At 42.3% G+C, this 18,573-nt stretch overlaps 1 protein-coding gene across 2 annotated transcripts in view; it reads left to right on the plus strand.

Annotated features, from left to right (window-relative positions):
* The window catches only part of usp28 (ubiquitin specific peptidase 28), an 88,887-nt gene extending 70,622 nt beyond the window's left edge, over nt 1–18,265 (plus strand). The window contains exons 20-26 of one of the 2 annotated variants that reach the window (XM_043676542.2): nt 1,301–1,396; nt 4,818–4,996; nt 5,760–5,838; nt 6,397–6,476; nt 6,755–6,878; nt 13,072–13,267; nt 17,832–18,265. In XM_043676542.2, the coding sequence (XP_043532477.2) occupies nt 1,301–1,396; nt 4,818–4,996; nt 5,760–5,838; nt 6,397–6,476; nt 6,755–6,878; nt 13,072–13,267; nt 17,832–18,007 (930 nt within the window). In that variant the 3' untranslated portion in view covers nt 18,008–18,265. The remainder of the gene's footprint in view (nt 1–1,300; nt 1,397–4,817; nt 4,997–5,759; nt 5,839–6,396; nt 6,477–6,754; nt 6,879–13,071; nt 13,268–17,831) is intronic. The other variant, XM_043676544.2, reaches the window with a different exon arrangement.
* The last annotated feature ends 308 nt before the right edge of the window (nt 18,266–18,573 follow it).

Consider the following 18,573-nt stretch of genomic DNA (forward strand, 5'->3'; position numbering starts at 1 on the left):
ACTAATTACAAATGTAAATAGGGAAAATGTTTGCAGAACATGGATCCAGGGATAGTTTGTGTAGCCTTGAAATAATTGAGAAGTAGCTGGCTGTAGATCTCAATTCATTGTCGTCCTTTCTCTTTGTCAACTACTACCCTACTTTCCAAGTAAGCACCTTCCTCATCCTTAAGCACTTTTGTAGTGATTTGGGACCAGGTTGACCTCGGTAACTGCAAGGTTTTTGATTGGTTCAAGTTAACAACCCCAATCAAGATTTGGAGATACCCGTGTTGGACTGGGGTGTACAAAGTTAAAAATCACACAACACCAGGTTATAGTCCAACAGATTTAATTGGAAGCACATTAGCTTTCGGAGCACTGTAAACTTTTGCTATAAATTCTGTGCCTTACAATTGTGTCCTCCATAAGCACCTGATGAAGGAGCGGCGCCCCGAAAGCTAGTGTGCTTCCAATTAAACCTGTTGGACTATAACCTGGTGTTGTGTGATTTTTAACTTTGAACCAATCAAGAAAGCCTTGGCTGACCAAATGTATTCAGGAGTTTCCCCTTCAGGGACATATCATGGCGGGCCTTGTACAGACTGCTGCTGCACACCGTCCACCTTTTCTCCCTCATCCACCGCCCGGACACGCCTTGGCGTGCCCATTTGCCACCGGGTGGTAGGGATCCCCAGTGGATGGCACTCTACGCAGGAGTTCTCCCTCTTTCTCTCAGGGATCTGGGGTGGAGGGTACTGCGCATGGCAGTCCCCTGCAACTGCAGATTGTGATGGTTCACGGACTCTCAGCCCAGCTGCTTGTTTTGTGGAGCTGTGGAGTCCGTGAACCATGTGATGGTCATCGATGGAGCATTGGATGTGGGCACGTGCATTCCCTTTTTGATTTCCCTAAAAACCCCGTAATCAGGAGCTCAGAATCTCTGCAGTTGAGAATTGACTCTGAGCTGGCTGGCCGGTCACAGCCAGTGAACTGGGCCCTAGTAAATAAAGGGTGACTTAGTGACGGGACCCAGCCTCTGTACAGATGTTTCATCTTTCATCCAATTCTCAATCCCCTGGGGATTACAAATTCTCCCAATCCTATCACAAGTCTCCAGTTTGAAAACCATAATCCTATTCAAACGACACAGATTTTTGGCGCGAGACTCATTGGCTGCCACCCATATGTTTTTGCAATTCAGTAAGGATTTTGCAGTTTATGTACAGCTTGTACCTTTCATGTGTCTTTGGTTTGATGACCTTTCTCATTTTGTCTGTCTGTTCTTGATGTTTTTCCTCCTTCTGCCCTCTTGTGGCAGGAAATGTTAAGTCCGGCTATGCAAGGCATCATTCTGGCTATTGTCAAGTCCAGAGAAGTCTATGATCGGGATGGTGCTGAGGCAGGGCTAATAAAGGTATTTCTATTAAGTGCTTTGCTGTGCATGCAGTTTTTAGAACCGTGTTGTGCCGAATTTCCACCTGGGTTGTGTACATTTCCTGTGGATTTAATATCTTCTAATATCCTACTCCCTTTACAAGCTCCTCATGTTGGAACACCATTTCTTACTCAATCTTACACTGCAGAAGGAGGCCATTTATCGCATTGTGCCTTGTGCCAACTCTTTATGTTGGATTAAACTCAATTAGATTGATTCCCTCTTCTCTTTCCCTGTAGCCCTAAAAATGTATCTCACTTAAGGTATTTATATCGTGCTCTTTTGAAGGTTACTTGTCTGGTATCAGAACTGATCTGATAACTAGTACTTGTAGGAACATAGGAAGGAGAATAGGCCATTTGGCCTGTCAAACCTGTTCCAGCATTCAATGATTTTGTGCTGATCTTGGTTATCATGTCAGCCCCATTTTCCAGCCTGCCCCTGGGAAGCTGGGACAATCAGGTGGAAAGCTTGCTGATTTCTTTTCCTCTTCCTCGTGCCAGTGATGTACCTTTTGCCACTCAGAGTGTAGCTGCACACTTTAAAAATGCACAGAAGCAAGGGCCTAAGGCTTGACCTGAACCCCTAGGAACAAGGATAGAAATGGCTGAAAATGCACAACACGCTATCAGCGACTTAAGAGACATTAAAGCGATAATGTAGAATTTTATTTTGATTTCAGGTTCCTCACATTTGTATCTCATATTTCTCTTTATTCCCACTTTGCTGACCAACATAGTCATGATCAACAGTGAATTTAACAAGTTATTCAGTGAGACGTTGCACCTTCATAGTTCCAAATGGCTTCATAAGAACGTGACCAAACCAAGTTTGCACATTCTCCCTGTGTCTGTGTGGGTTTCCTCCGGGTGCTCTGGTTTCCTCCCACAGTCACAAAGGTGTGTAGTTCAGGTGAAAATTGGCCATGCTAAATTGTCCATAGTTGTTAGGAGCATTAGTCGGGGGGGGGGGGGGGGGTTCCTCTTCGGAGGGTCGGTGTGGACTTGTTGGGCCGGAGGGCCTGTTTTCACACTGTAGAGAATCTAACCTAATCAAGTCTCAGTAGGAGAAGTGACCAAAGGTTTGGCTGAAGTGGAGGGTTTAAAGAAGATCTTAACAGGAGAGGGAAGTGAAGAGTTCTGGGTTGTGTCGGGGTGGAGTGAGGGGAAGGGGAATGCAGACATCTGATGGCACAGCTTCTCTCAGTTGATTAATTAATATTAGATATGCTGAAGAGGTCAGCATAAATATCCCTGAAGTTTGTAGATGTGACAGAGCTTAGAGAAAGAGAGTGGTTGAGACTATGAAGGAATTTGAAAGCAAGGAAAACTATTTTTGAATCGAAATTTGACCTGACCAGTGGCCAGTATAAGTCAGCAGGTATAGGGTGATGGATGAATCTGACGTGGTTGGAGCTGGGATACAGGAAGCAGAGTTTAGGTGAAATCCTGCAACAAGAATAGAAATGATTGAAAACACACAGCAGATTATCAATAACTAAAAAGATATTTTGAGGAAGCTCATTATTTTCACAATTCCAATATCTGTACTTTATTTTGATTTCTACATTCCTGACCAATATGGCTAGATTTTACACTGCATACAGTAAAGTTAACAGGTTACTCAGAGGGGGATTACACCTTTATTCTTGTCTAATGCTACTATTGCCTGGTACCGTAAACATATCTTAAGCCTTAAAAATTACGGGTAGTTATCCAAAGACCCAAAGTCCATCCTGATCTCTGGGACCCGGGTGGCTAGTCCTTGAATGGATTCTAAGCATAAATTATGAGTCTTATTTGATTGATTGTCCTCTTTGAATATGGTTTCCCTGGAGAATGTGTGATATGATGTGGAGTGGGGAGGGGTGGGGGGGGGGGGGCGTGGAAGAGAAACTAGTTTCAGCAACTTGTTAAGCATTGATGAGAAGATAAAGTTAAATTTTACACCTGCATCCAAGCCTACTAGGCTACATGTGCATTAGAATGGAGAAAAGCAAGTAAATGGTTAAATCAATTAAATTAGTTAATTAACTGCAACAACAGGAGAAGGTGCTGGATAGAGATGCTTAGCAGGCCTGGTGACATCTGTGGAGACAAAAACTGTTAACATAAATATAACTTCTTCAGAAAAACTCAAAAAAACCATTGTGCAGTAATTTGCTTTTATCCAATAACAATTGTGCTCTGTACTTCTGAATGTGCATGATAAATAATTTTGTAAATGCACCCTCCACTTTCACTGTATTTAATTGTGCAATCACTGAAAAAGTGATTGATAAATTGATTGGAAGTTGGAAATTAGACAGAAGTGTTGTGGTTTTAGTATTTTCTCTCTCACTGTCATTCAAGTGAAACAAATGCTACATTAAGTATTTTCTAAAGCACAGAGAATGTGTTTAAGGCACCTCTGCATTAAGTTATTAAACACGTGTTCTGTTCCACAAAAGTTAAGGCATTAGTAAATCTATTGGGTAGTAGCTATCTCTAAAGAGACAGCTTTGTTACACATTTTTTGACATCGACCCTTCAGGCCTCTTCTTCCTGCCGTGGCTCCCAGTGGCTTTATTTAGATGGTTGGCTGTTTGTTATCTTATAACGAAAACACTTTTGCATGTTAGAAGTTGAAATGAAAAATGAGATGTCACTGAAATCAAGAACTGTGATGTCTACTACTCTTGCTCCTAAATCTTATGGGCCCTTGAACCACCAACTCTGTAATTCAATATATAATTATGGATGATTTTCTTCAACACAACTTCCCATATCCTTTGATTTGCGAAGAAATCAAATCTGTATCTTAAATGCACTCATTGATGGAAACTCTCTATGATCAGGAATTCTATAAGGTCACAGCCCTTTGAATGAAAAAAGTGCTCCTCATCTCAGTCCTGAATGATCAATCCCATATGCTAGCATGCCTAACCAGTGGGCAACAACCTTTCAGTCTCAGGCCTATCAAGTCCCCTCAGAATCTATTGTCTTTTGATATATCTCATTTTCCTGAAGATTAGAGAGTATAAGCCCAATTTATACAGAAGATAACCCTCTTATTCCAGAAACTAACATTGTGACCCTTCACTATACTATCTCCCATATGAGTATATCCTTCCTTAAATAAGTCAGTGATCTGGATGGAGTGGCCTCATCAGAGCTGGTGTAGGGATACTTACTGCCCCTCTTTGATTTGGTCAGTACTATAAAAAAAACTATGTTGTTTGTTGCACACTAGTTCTGATCTCTAACCATCTCTCCAAGATGGTGCCTCTCATTGTCTGTTTTTAGTTTTCACCATTCGTAAGTTTTTGCTGGTTTTCTTTCAGCCTCCAAGTTATGATTTGGTGCTGAGTTGCATGTTTCTGATCTCTCCTTTTCCCACCCTGCTGCACCACCATCCCTAGGCATTCCATGAAGAGTACTCACGGCTGTTTGACTTGGCCAAGGACAAGCCAACACCTCAGAATGATCCTCGGCTCCAGCACGTTCTCGTTTACTTCTTTCAGAACAAAGCTTCCAAACGGGTGATCGAGCGGACACTTCTGGAACAGTTTGCAGATAAAAACCTCAGCTACGATGAAAGGTGGAGATCAGTTTAACCCTGTGCATGTCGAACTCCTGCTTTCAATGTCCAATTTCCGCCCTATGTAGATCAACAGCAACAACATATATTTAATCAACACCTTCAACATAATGAAGCAGGAGTGGTTATAATGAAAAGTATGATGTGGAAGCAAAATCATCAAAAGAAAAGTCAATGCATAATTGTTTCTAATAATCAAAAAATGGATGTTGAAATGGGGGTGATTTTCCGAGAGTTATTTTTTGCACACTGTTTCACACTTGAAAAATCACTCAGGTCTGAGTTTGTAAATGTAAATTAGAAGGTGGAGCTCTATTTGAATCCAGATTGAGGATACTTCCTCTTGGGATTCAAGCAGCATTTAGATCAAAACTGGAGGAGTGAGGTAAGGCAAATGTGCTGTTTGTTTGGGTAAAACCTCAGGAGGATGTACACTAAGGCTCTAGAATTTTAAAAAGGACCCAACCTCTGCAGTACTTCCTGCTTCCCACATAATGCTTGTTATTGCTCCTTTACTGGACAATTTTGTGCTATGAATTCGTACCAGCCACACCGCGAACCTTGTGAACATTACAGCACTTGGACTATAAACAACTGGCAGCAAAATGAAATTTTGTTGTGTCAGCATTGCCAGGCATCAGAACCCAAGGTGGAAGGACACAGAGTTTGACTCATGGATCCACATGCTTAAAATGTATTTAACAATCTGTGGACTCACATATTGCTTCAAAACGTAACCCACCGTCTTGTGATCAACTCCTAGGTCTATAAGTATAATGAAGGTGGCACAGTCAAAGCTGAAGCTCATTGGACCCTCAGATATGGACATGCAGGAATACAAGGTGAAGCTGCATTAGCCTTCTGTATGTTTTTTTAATTCACTCATGGACAGTGTGCTTTGCTGACTGAGCCAGCATTATTACCTGTCCCTATTTGCCCTTGAGAAGGTAGTGGTAGGCTGCCTTCTTGAACCGCTGCAGTCCACCTGCTGTAGGTAGACCAACAATGCAGAGTTTTATTTGGGCTCCTTAATGAAGAAGGACAAGGCCATTGTTGTTGTTGCAAATGCACACAGTCCGACGGGGACCTTAGTTTTTCCACTTTAGTTGTAACACTCCTATTGGGTTTTCCTCTTGTTTTGTTTTTTGGTCATTTTTATTTTGCCAGTTACGAAAGCCATTTTCAGCCTTCCCTGAGAATTCTTTCCACGCAGCATTTGGATTTAAGTGGAATCCAGAAATTGCACATTTGCCTTCTAAACATGCTCACAGATGCAGTGAATGAAAACTGATAGCATTGACTGTGGCAGCCACTGTGACCAAGGTTACTAGACTGTTGGGAGCTTTTTACACCACATTTCAGTCATTAATTCAATGACATGTTCCTGGTTTCATTTACAGGAATGGCATGAGGACTACAGTTTGTTCCGGAAGGTTTCTGTCTATCTCCTTACTGGACTGGAGTGCTATCAAAATGGCAAGTACGTATTGATTGCTTGAAAAGCAGGATGGAATTCCTTTGGAATGCTTGGAAAGTCAACAGAGTGTGGTTTAAATGGGCATCACTTCCCCCACCTTAGAAAGAACTCTTAATGGAAGACGTAGGGATGAGGTTTAACGGAAAAGGCGTTGCATGTCAATGGCAATTGGATTGATGGGTTGAACGATCTTCTCTTGTCTTAGTCAGACACTTCTTGTAACCATGATAGAATCAATCTCCTAATGATATTCTGAACTAATATTTGGTACTTGCTTTCAGATGCCGTGAATCTTTGACTTATTTGGTCCACGCATACCACAGCAACTTGAAGCTACTGAAGAATGGAAAGAACAGAGGAATTGATGAGACACTAATTGCATATTACAGAAGAAAATGCCTTCTGGTCAGTGATATTTTAAGAAGAGGAATGCATGGATAAGTTTGACTCTCTTGTTGAAAACTTTAAAACTTAAGCAATAAGCAACACTTCAAGTACTAAAAACAGGTTAATGTATCAGGTGTAGTTTATAGATTTGAAACACTCTATCTGAAAGGTTAGTCATTCCTTATTTTCTAGTTAACAGACTGTTTCATGTGGTTTCCAGTTTTAGTTCAGATTTGCAGCAATCACAGTTTTAATTACTTTTCTCTTTCTGCTGTTATCATTCTCTGTGGTTGGTAGGCTAGGCTGCTGTATGAGGTCTCGTGCTGGTTATGCATCTCAAATACATTCACAACTTAGAGTACTGAAACTGATAGGCATTTACTGTGTCTCTCACCCACTCCTTAACTGAACGCCAGGAAGCTCTTACTGAGAGCATGTGCTGCCATAGTAACTGCATGTTTAATGTGGATGCCGTTATTCGTGTGTAAGTCATCCAGTGTCTTGTGGCAAGGAGCTGATCCTTCGTTTGGACAGACAAACAAGACCAGAAGATACATGATGAATGGCACGAGCTTGGGAAGCGGTGAGGATCAGAGGGGCCAAGATATCCACTTGCACTGGTCCCTAAGGGTATCAGGACAGGCTGATAAAGTAGGCATATAAGATACTTGCCTTTATTCGCTGCGGCATAAAGTTTAAGGGCAGGGTGGTGATGCTGGAACTGCTTTTTTAAAAAATGGTTGGTTAGGCCACAGCCTGAGTAAGAGAGACAGAAAGTGAGGACTGCCTATGCTGGAGATCAGAGTCAAAAAGCATAGCACTGGAAAAGCACAGTGGGTCAGGCAGCATCCGGGGAGCGGGAGAATCGACATTTCAGGCATAAGCCCTTCATCAGGAATGTGTGCAGTTCACATTACAGAGGGATGTGATTGCCATGGAGAGGGTGCAGATAAAATTTACCAAGATGTTGCCTGGACTGGAAAGTTTTAATTACAAAGAGAGATTGGATAGATGGGGTTATTTTCCCTGGAACAGAAGTGACTGGGGTGGGACAGGATTGAGATGTACAAAATTGAATAAGGTAGGCAGGAAAAAGCTTTTTCCCCTTGTTGGAGGGATTAATAACTCATAGACATAGACATAGATTCATGGTAAGGGGCAGGAGGTTTGGAAGAGATGTGAGGAAAAGTTTTATTTTTCACCCAGAGAGTGGTGGGAATCTGGCAATCACTACCTATAGCAGTGGTAGAGGCAGAAGCTCTCATAACATTTAAGAAGTATTTGATGTGCACTTGCAATGTCAAAGCACACAAGAGTATGGGCCCAGTGCTAAAAAATGGGATTAGAATGGTTAGGTGGTTGTTTTGACGAGCATAGATTTGATAGGCTGAAGGGCCTTTTTGACTTTTGAGGTATCCCAGGTTGCTGCACTGCTCTGCCACTGGCCTACAGCTCACCATCGAGCTCCCCATAACCTTCAAGGAATTGCTGCAGTTATACTTTGATTGTCTCAGCACAGAAAGTTAGGACAGGTACTTATTCTTGTCAGGACCTTTTTACTGATTAGATTTAAGTTCCTGTAATACCCCTCTCTGACCCAGAAAGGGAGCAATTTAAACTGTGGACTCTCATTCCTACAGTTAGTAAAATGTTGGAGAATTTTAAATGTAAATTGTTTTAATTGCTTCCTTGTGTTTATTTTCTGTCTGTCTTTTCTCCTCTTCTCAAACATTCTTCCTTGTCTTCTCCTTATTTCTCCTCTTGCACTTGATTTGCATCTAACTACCCAATTTCTTTCTGTCACTCTTCTGCTTCTGTCAATTGTTAATCAAGTTCACAGCAGAGAAAATTAGAGTCAATTTGGGTTCAAAATTTGTTGAGAATTTTTGCACTGGTATTTTCAAGCTTAGCCAATAATTGGCAGTCCTGATAAATCCTAAGAGTGGTTGGAATGTGAAAACTCAGAAAAGACTGATCCAATTATTTAGATAATTTAATAGGAAACTAGACAAGTACGTGAAAGAAAAGGGAATAAGAAGGTATGCTGAATGAATGAGATCCAGGAGATAGAATTGGAGGGTAATTGTGTTGCGTAACCATACTTGGAAAGACAAGTTGATTTAAAGGCTTCTGTGCTGATCATTCTATATATATTTTTGCAACTTTAATTATAAAGTATTAGCTTCCAGCACAGGAATATGCTATTTAGCTCTCAATTCATGCTTTACAATTTGGTGCTTTTACACAAAGCCTCCTCCTACCCTACTTTGTCAATAGAGGTTTCTATTCCTTTCAGTTCTGAAGAAGAGTCATACACCAGACTCAACACTAACTCTCCACAGATGCTGCCAGACCTGCTGAGTTTCTCCAGCATTTGGAATTTGTTCCCTTCTCCATCATGTACTTATCTAAGTTTCCCTGGAATCTTGCTTCACTTCTCAACTCAACTTGTATAACAAGTTCCACATTCTAACCAGTCTCTAGATTTTCAAATGCGGTTCTCCTGAAATCCCTTTATGGTCTGTAAGTCAGATGGAAGCCAAAGCCGGAAACTATAGCCTGATTAGTCTAATACCTATTGTTGGAAAAGTACTGGAATAAATTATTAAATAAGTAACAATCATCAAGTAACAGAATATCCAGAAAATCATAACCTGATCAAGCACAGTCAGCATGGCTTCATGAGTGGGAAATTGTGTCTGACTAATTTATTAGAGTTTTTCAAGGAAGGCTGAACCAGAGTAGATGGAGTGGAACCAGGAGATGTGTTTAAACCTCCAGGAGGAGTTCAAAAAGTTGTCATAAGAGCCCACGGTGTTAGAGGTAGTATACTGGCATGAATACAGAATTAGCTAATGCACAGGAAACAGTGAGTGAGGTTAAGGGGTTCTTATACAGGTTGGCAACCTGTGACCAATAGGATTCCACGGTGATCACTGCTGGGACTGCAGCTGTTTGCAATATGTATTAATAACTCAGAGGAAAGAAGCAAATTTGTAAATAACACAAAAATAGTTGAAAAGACAAGTTGAGAGAGAATCATTTACAGAGAGTTAGTTAAGTTAGTTAAGTTAAGTTAGTGGAAAATAGAGTGTAATGTAGGAAAAGCTGTGTTGTTGTTCATTTGGGAAGGACAACAAAAGAATAAAGTATCATTTAAATCGAGAAAATCTGCAGAAAACTGCAGATTTAGGGGACTTGTGCACAAAACACAGAAAACTACTACACAGGTGCAACAGATAATCAGGAAGGCTAATGGAATTTTGGTCCTTATTTCAAAGGGTGAAGTGAGAGAGAAGGGAATTCTTACTGCAGCAAGGTGAAGACAAGACTGGGGTACTATGAGCTGTTTTGGTCCACTTGTTTAAGGAAGGATATCATTTTATTGAAGGCAGTTCAGAGAAGGTACGCAAGGATGATTTCTGGTTTGGAGGGATTGTCTTTTGAGCAAAGGCTAAAGAGGTTGGCACTCTACCCACTGGAGTGCAAAGGAATAGGAGGCGATCTCATTGAAATATATCGGATTCTTAAGGGGCTTGACAGGGTAAATGCTGAGAGGATGTTTCCCCTTATGGTAGAGTCTAGGACCAGAGGTCATATTCTCAGAATAAAGGGGATGCCAATGAGATGAGGAGGAATTTCTTCTGAGAGTTCTAAGTCTTTGGAACCTCTTGCCACAGAGAGCTGTAGGGGCAGAGTCCTTGTGTATGTTTAAAGCTGAGAGAGATTGTTGATCAGTTGGGGAATCAAGGGTTATGGGGAAATGGCAGCAAAGTAGATTTGAGGAATATTTAATCAGTCATGATCCTGTTAAATGGTGGAGCAGACTCAAGGGATTGAATCACCTCCTCTTGTTCCTATTCTACAGTCTATTCTTGCATACACATACCCTCTGTCTTCCATGTCAAATCCTTTTAGAACAGTGAAGACTTCATGTTGCCTCTTGGCTTTTTTCCAGAGCCCCAGACTGCTTGGTCAATCCTGATGGTTCACAGTGTATTCATGAGATTAGATTAGATTACAGTGTGGAAACAGGCCCTTCGGCCCAACAAGTCCACACCGACCCACCGAAGCGAAACCCACCCATACCCCTACATTTACCCCTTACCTAGCACTACGGGCAATTTAGTATGGCCAATTCACCTGACCCTGCACATCTTTGTGATGTGGGAGGAAACCGGAGCACCCGGAGGAAACCCACGCAGACACGGGGAGAACGTGCAAACTCCACACAGTCAGTCGCCTGAGGCGGGAATTGAACCCGGGTCTCCGGCGCTGTGAGGCAGCAGTGCTAACCACTGTGCCACCGTGCCGCCCACCCACCGTGCCGCCCACAAATGTAAGAGGAAGCCGGTTGTCCCATAGGGAAAATGTTTGCACGGAGGTTTCACTGTGAACATTATTAGCAAGCCCTTCTCTTCTGAGTATCTTGCTATGGAATAGCAGTTTGACAGCTGGGAAGCGGGTGTTCTGCCTGCTGTGTTTGCTAGGTAAGGGTCTGTGGCGATAGACAACTACCAGCAGTAGTGAGCAACCAGAGAAAGGCAAACTGTGCGATAGTGAAGACCTGAGCATTTCATGCAATGAATCGGATCAAAAGAGGCCATTGGACTTATTGTGTCTGCTTTGGATGAACGTTTCATTTAATGACATTCTTTTTGCCTTCTCTGCTTAATGTTGCACATTTATCCCTTTTCAAATAGCTGTCTAGTTACCTTTTGAATGTCTCGATTGAACCTGCCTGCACATCACTGTGGCAGCGCGTTCCAGATCTTAAACCGTCATTGAGCGAAAAATATGTTCCTCACATCACTTCTGCTTCTCCTGCTAATTACTTTAAATCTGTGCCCTCTCATTCTCAATCCTTTGAGTGAGGACATATTCTTCCAAAAACTCTGAGCAAACCTCTCATGATTTTGAACAGTGCTATCAGATTTCCCTTCAGTCTTCTCCAAGGTAAACAATCCCAACTTCTCTAATTTATAGAAACATAGGAGCAAGGGCAGGCCATTCAGCCCTTTGAACCAGCTTGACCATTCATTCCGGTAGTGCCTGTTCCACTTTTCCCCTACATCCTTTCATCTCTTTAGCCCCAAGTGCTATATGCAACTCCTTCTTGAGATCATGCAATGTTTTGGCTTTGACTGCTTTCGATGTTAATGAATTCCACATGCTTATCACTCTCTGGCTTAAGGAATTTATCATCATCTCAGTCCTAAATGGTTTACCCTTTATCCTTCAACTGTGGCCCCTGGTCTGGACTCCCATGTCATTGAGAACATCTTTCTGCATCTACCCTGTCTGGTCCAGTGAACATAGTCCTAACCATTTAAACTTCTCCTCAGTCCTGCCATCCCAGGAATCAGTCTGGCAGACCAGCATTGAATGAGTTGCAACTGTCTATGTGGAGTTTGCACATTCTCCCCGTGTTTGCGTGGGTTTCCTCCAGGTGCTCCGGTTTCCTCCCACAATCCAAAAATGTGCAGGTTAGGTGAATTGGCCATGCTAAATTGCCCGTAGTGTTAGATGTAAGGGACTGGGTCTGGGTGGGTTGCTCTTCGGAGGGTCAGTGTGGACTTGTTCTGGCCGAAGGGCCTGTTTCCATGCTGTAAGTAATCTAATCTAATCATTGCACTCCCTCCATAGTCAAAAACATCCTTCCTCAGAGGAGGAGATCAAAACTGCACACAGTACTCCAGGATGTCGCCAAGTATGGAAGGTTTGAGTTATTAAAAAAAGGCTGGAACTTCTCTCACCAGAGAGTTGGAGGGTGAGAGGTGACCTTGTCGAGGTTTGTAAATTCATGAGGGGTTAATGGTAAATGTCTTTTCCCTAGGTTGGGGGATTTCAAGACAAGGAGGTGTATTTTTGAGGAGAGAGATTTAAAAAAGACGTGTGGGGCAAGTCTTTTGGACTGAGCGTGGTTTGCTTGTGGAAGTGGTGGATGTGGGCATAGTTACAACTTTTAAAAGACACTTAGATGAGTACAGGGAATAGGAAAGATTTGGAGGGATATGGACCAGGAGCAGACAGGTGGGACTAGTTCAGTTTGGGACTGGTTGGTTTGAAGGGTCTGTTTCCATGCTGTTTAACTGTTTGTAGTCTCACCAAAGGCCTGTAGAGTGGTGGAAAAATGAGTGCCTTACACTGTAATTTTTGCATTACTTTTGCGAGTACTGTATTGATCTGCATTTCTCACTGATTGTTACAGGAGCTGAATGCCTGTGCAGCCGACCTATTTGAAAGTGGCGATGAAAATAGTGTAGCAGAAGGGTTGAGCATAATGAATGAGCTGGTCATTCCTTGCATGCACCTGATTGTCACCAATGAGCTCTCCAAAGAAGACCTGGCTGCGGTGGAGATGATGAGAAACCACTGGTGTTCCTACCTCGGTGAAGACATGGATTGTAAGTCTTTTACTAACCATTTGTTCTTAAGTTCACACAGTACAGGAGGGGCTCATTTAGCCCATCATAGCTGTGCTGGCCTTTGGAAGAGCTTCCATTATTCCTACTTTTCCCATGGTCTGCAAACCTTTGCTCTTTGAGCACTCATCCAATTCCTGTTCAGAATTTTCTTTCCCAGCAGCATATTTGAAATTATCATGACCAGTTACATTGAAAATGTTATCCTCATCTCTGATTCTTTATCCAGCTAATTTAAATCAGTGCTTCTGGTAACTTGCCACCCTGCTGTTAGAAGCTGATTGTACCAATCAATCCTTGAAGATTCCCAATAATTTTGGGTATCCCCCCTGTTGTGGCTAAAATTGCATTTTTGCTAGATGGTGGTAATTTGGGAAGCCGGATAACCATTCTGATGTTTACATCAATAAGGAGAATCACAGTTGAGTTCAGTCCTGTGTTCAGTAGATTCCTGGCTTTCTGAAGGGCTCTCGTGGTAATGTCCATACTCCTGAGTCAGGAGGCCTTGATTCAAGTCCCAGCAAGAGGGGCATGGATAGGATAAATAGACAAAGTCTTTTCTCTAGGGTGGGGGAGTCCAGAACTAGAGGGAATCGGTTTAGGTTTAGGGTGAGGGGGAAAGATATAAAAGAGATCTAAGGGGCAACTTTTTCATGCAGAGGGTGGTACAGTATGCAATCAGCTGCCAGAGGAAGTGGTGGAAGCTACTAAAATTGCAAGGTTTTAAAGGCATCTGGATGGGTATATGAATAGGAAGAGTTTGGAGGGATATAGGATGGGTGCTGGCAGGTGGGACTAGACTAGATAGGGTTGGGTATCTGGTCGGCATGGACAAGTTGGACTGAACGGTCTGTTTCCATGCTGTACATCTCTATGACTCTATGACACTGTGTAATAATATCTCTGAGGAGATTGATTAGGAAATATATTCTGGCTTTCTTGTCACTACTGGTGTTGTGACATAACGTTATTAGTCTTTCAACAGTGAAATGAAAGTCTCATATTCCCATTAGGCCACTCTCTGATTAGAGAGAGCCGGCTGGTGGTGAGTTGAACCTAACAACCACTATGTCAAGGTGAGAAGGCTGGGCTCTGATGGTGTCCTCAGCTGGTACCCCTCTGCATTGCAAACTAGCCATCCAGTTAACCAGAATAACAAACTTTTCAACAATAACTTTATTGTAATTTGGACCTAAATACTTTTGCTTGGCAAGCTTTGATGTACGGAATAATAGCCATATTTGTTTGTAAAACTGTAGAACATCTGTATAAATTGGCAATTGGTATCAATGTGTACGTCAAAATATCTGAGCCTTCACCTGTGTCACTAAGATCAAAACTTTGCCAACATCCCCAATAGTCATCAACTACTTACTCTATAATCATGTCCAATAAACCAGAGACTAATTGTGGATATACTGGCGTTATCTCTTGCCTGTAAGCATCTGTTGCCTGTAAATGCCTGGTCCTTTGCAGATTGTTCACAACAAGCCTGCTTCATGTATGATCGATATATCACAAGGACTTGGAACTTGTTGGCTATGGGCAGAGCTTGATGGGAAGATGATCGAAGTCAAGCTTGAGAATGCTAATGGTTACTTGCCATGTTCTGGTGAAAGGTCATCAGCTCTTCCATCTCTGTTCCCCTCGCCACCGAAACAGTCTGAAATGCTGAATATTTCCAGTGCTTTTGTTTGTTTTTTATTTCAGATTTCCAGAATCTCCTAGATGTGGGAATACTCATCCATATTTTGAAATCCGTCTATAGCCTCTGTTCTATATCTCTGTGACCTCATCCAGCCTTATAACCATCTGAGATTTATTTGCTCTTCCAACTCTGGCCTTTTGACACTTCACTTATTTTTTTTAATAGTCCACCATTGGCAGCTATTCTTCCAGCTGCCTATGTCCAAAATTCTGGAATTGCTTGCCTAAACCTTTCTATCATGCTACTTCTTAATCTCCTCCTTTAACAGGAGAGATCGAGTGAATCCTTAGAGTATAAAGGCAACAAGAGTATACTGAAGAGGGAAATCAGGAGGGCAAAAAGGGGACATGAAATAGCTTTGGCAAACAGGGTTAAGGAGAATGCAAAGGTTTTTACACATATATTAAGGACAAAAGGGTAACGAGGGACAAAATAGGGCCCCTCAAAGATCAGCAAGACAGCCTTTGTGTGGAGCCGCAGAGTTGGGGGAGATACTAAACGAGTATTTTGCATCAGTGTTTACTATGGAAAAGGACATAGAAGATGTAGAATGTAGGAAAATAAATGGTGGCATCTTGTAAAATGTCCATATTACAGAGGAGGAGGTGCTGGATATCTTGAAATGCATAAAAGTGGATAAATCCCCAGGACCTGATCAGGTGTACCCTAAAGCTCTGTGGGAAGCTAAAGAAATGATTGCTGGGCCCCTTGCTGAGATATTTGTATCATCGATAGTCACAGGTGAGGTGCCAGAAGACTGGAGGTTGGCTAACATGGTACCACTACTTAAGAAGGGTGGTAAGGACAAGCCAGAGAACTGTAGACCAGTGAGCCTGACCTCGGTTATGGGCAAGTTGTTGGAGGGAATCCTGGGGGACAGGATGTACATGTATTTGGAAAGGCAAGGACTGATTAGGGATAGTCAACATGGCCTTTTGAATGGGAAATCATGTCTCACAAACTTGATTGAGTTTTTTGAAGAAGTAACAAAGAGGATTGATGAGGGCAGAGTGGTAGATGTGATCTATATGGACTTCAGTAAGGCTTTTGACAAGGTTCCCCATAGGACACTGGCTAGCAAGGTTAGATCTCATGGAATACAGAGAGAGCTAGCCATTTAGATACAAAATTGGCTCAAAGGTAGAAGACAGAGGGTGGTGGTGGAGGGTTGTTTTTCAGATTGGAGGCCTGTGACCAGTGGAGTGCCACAAGGATTGGTGCTGGATCCACTACTTTTCATCATTTGTATAAATGATTTGGATGTGAGCGTAAGCGGTATAGTTAGTAAGTTTGCAGATGACACCAAAATTGGAGGTGTAGTGGACAGCGAAGGGGGTTACCTCAGATTACAACAGGATCTTGATCAGATGGACCAATGGGCTGAAAAGTGGCAGATGGAGTTTAATTTAGATAAATGTGAGGTGCTGCATTTTGGGAAAGCAAATCTTAGCAGGACTTATACACTTAATGGCAATGTCCCAGGGAGTGTTGCTGAACAAAGAGACCTTGGAGTGCAGGTTCATAGCTCCTTGAAAGTGGAGTCGCAGGTAGATAGGATAGTGAAGGCGGCGTTTGGTATGCTTTCCTTTATTGGTCAGAGCATTGAGTACAGGAGTTGGGAGGTCATGTTGCGGCTGTATAGGACATTGGTTAGGCCACTGTTGGAATATTGCAAGCAATTCTGGTCTCCTTCCCATTGGAAGGATTTTATGAAACTTGAAAGGGTTCAGAAAAGATTTACAAAGACGTTGCCAGTGTTGGAGGATTTGAGCTACTGGGAGAGGTTGAATAGGCTGGGGCTGTTTTCCTTGGAGCATTGGAGGCTGAGGGGTGACCTTATAGAGATTTATAAAATCATGAGGGGCATGGATAGGTAAATAGACAAAGTCTTTTCCCTGGGGTGAAGGAGTCCAGAACTAGAGGACATAGGTTTAGCGTAAGAGGGGAAAAAAGTAAAAGGGATCTAAGGGACAGCTTTTTCACGCTGAGGGTGGTACATGTATGGAATAAGCTGCCAGAGGAGGCTAATACAGTTACAACGTTTAAAGGCATCTTGATGGGTATATGAGTAGGAAGGGTTTAGAGGGATGTGGGCTGGGTGCTGGCAGGTGGGACCAGATTAGGTTGGGATATCTGGTCGGCAAGGATGAGTTGGACCGAAGCATCTGTTTCTGTTAGTGAGTTTTGAGAAGATTTGTTGCTCAGGTTGAGATTCTGGATGTATGTTTGCTCGCTGAGCTGGAAGGTTCGTTTTCAGACATTTCGTCACCATACTAGGTAACATCTTCAGTGAGCCCCTGTCTGGAGGCTCACTGAAGATGTTACCTAGTATGGTGATGAAGCGTCTGAAAATGAACCTTCCAGCTCAGCAAGCAAACCTACATCCAGGTCTGTCTCTATGCTGTACATCTCTATGACTCTCTAAGATGCTCCTTAAAATCTGTCCTACTACAATCCTTTTGTGATGTGATAATATTCTCCTAAAACCAGCAGATTGGAATGTATAATCCAAGATAACGTTGCTTAGCAGTCGTCATGGAGTATTGCATTACGTTGTGCCTGCTGAAGTTGTTCAAGTAGATCTTTCGAGATCATATAGCACTGTGGAACAAGACGTTGTCTTAATGTCTTGACAAACATTCATCCTTTAGCTAAACTTTCTACCAAAAACACCAGCTATTCCTCTAGGTTGGTCAAAATCCATTTATTTGCCTGGACTTGTAATTTATTGGATGTGAATTGTTCTGGAGGTATTCTAAGAATGTGTCCTGTTAAGACAGGGCTGCTCTTTATGCCTGAAGGCTTGACATTGCACTGAAATTGAAATTTCTTTCACAGCCCGACTGCAGGAGAAACTCACCGAATTCCTCCCAAGGCTTTTGGACTGTTCTGCTGAGGTTCGAATCCTAAGAGAACCGCCGAAGATTCGTCCAAATTCGCCCCATGACCTGTGTAACAGGTTTGCTGCAGTCATGGAGTCAATTCACAGCACGTCGCCTGTTACAGTCAAATAGCTACTCCACCAGATAAGAACGCCAGACTGGAATTTTAAACACTGGACCCATTGAATTGTGTAGTCTTTATGTACCAAAGCCCTTCTCAAGCACTGATCCTGCAGTAAATTGTCAATCACTGTTATCTGTTACATCAGGACAGGGGGTGGGAGGGTGAGACTAGTAATGGTTCGATGAAATATAGCGTGCCTTCATTTTCATGTGACTTCTTCTTTTGTATTTGTTGTGCAATAAATGTGTCTTCTGTTTTATTTCCCAGCGGTGTGCTTGTATATATTTTGTTTTGTTATTTTAACAAAACATCATGACATTTTTATACCGACACAAACCACAACAAGTGGATAGGTGAACCTTGCGAATGGGAATAGGCCATTCACTTGATCTGTTCCACTTGCAGAGCAAACTTGATAGATCAAAAGACCTACCTCTGTTTCTGTATCTTATGGTCACTCTGAAGTAAAGCCCAGTACATGATCCTCATATACTGCCTTTTACCAGGCCCCCACCCAGCAGTTCAGAGGTCTTGGGAAGTAAATAAGTATTCAGTATTTAAAGAGTTAACTTAA

This window comes from Chiloscyllium plagiosum, unplaced genomic scaffold, assembly GCF_037043375.1.
Source record: "Chiloscyllium plagiosum isolate Xiang-an unplaced genomic scaffold, Cpla_swu_hap1 HiC_scaffold_29, whole genome shotgun sequence".
Classification (NCBI taxonomy): domain Eukaryota; kingdom Metazoa; phylum Chordata; class Chondrichthyes; order Orectolobiformes; family Hemiscylliidae; genus Chiloscyllium; species Chiloscyllium plagiosum.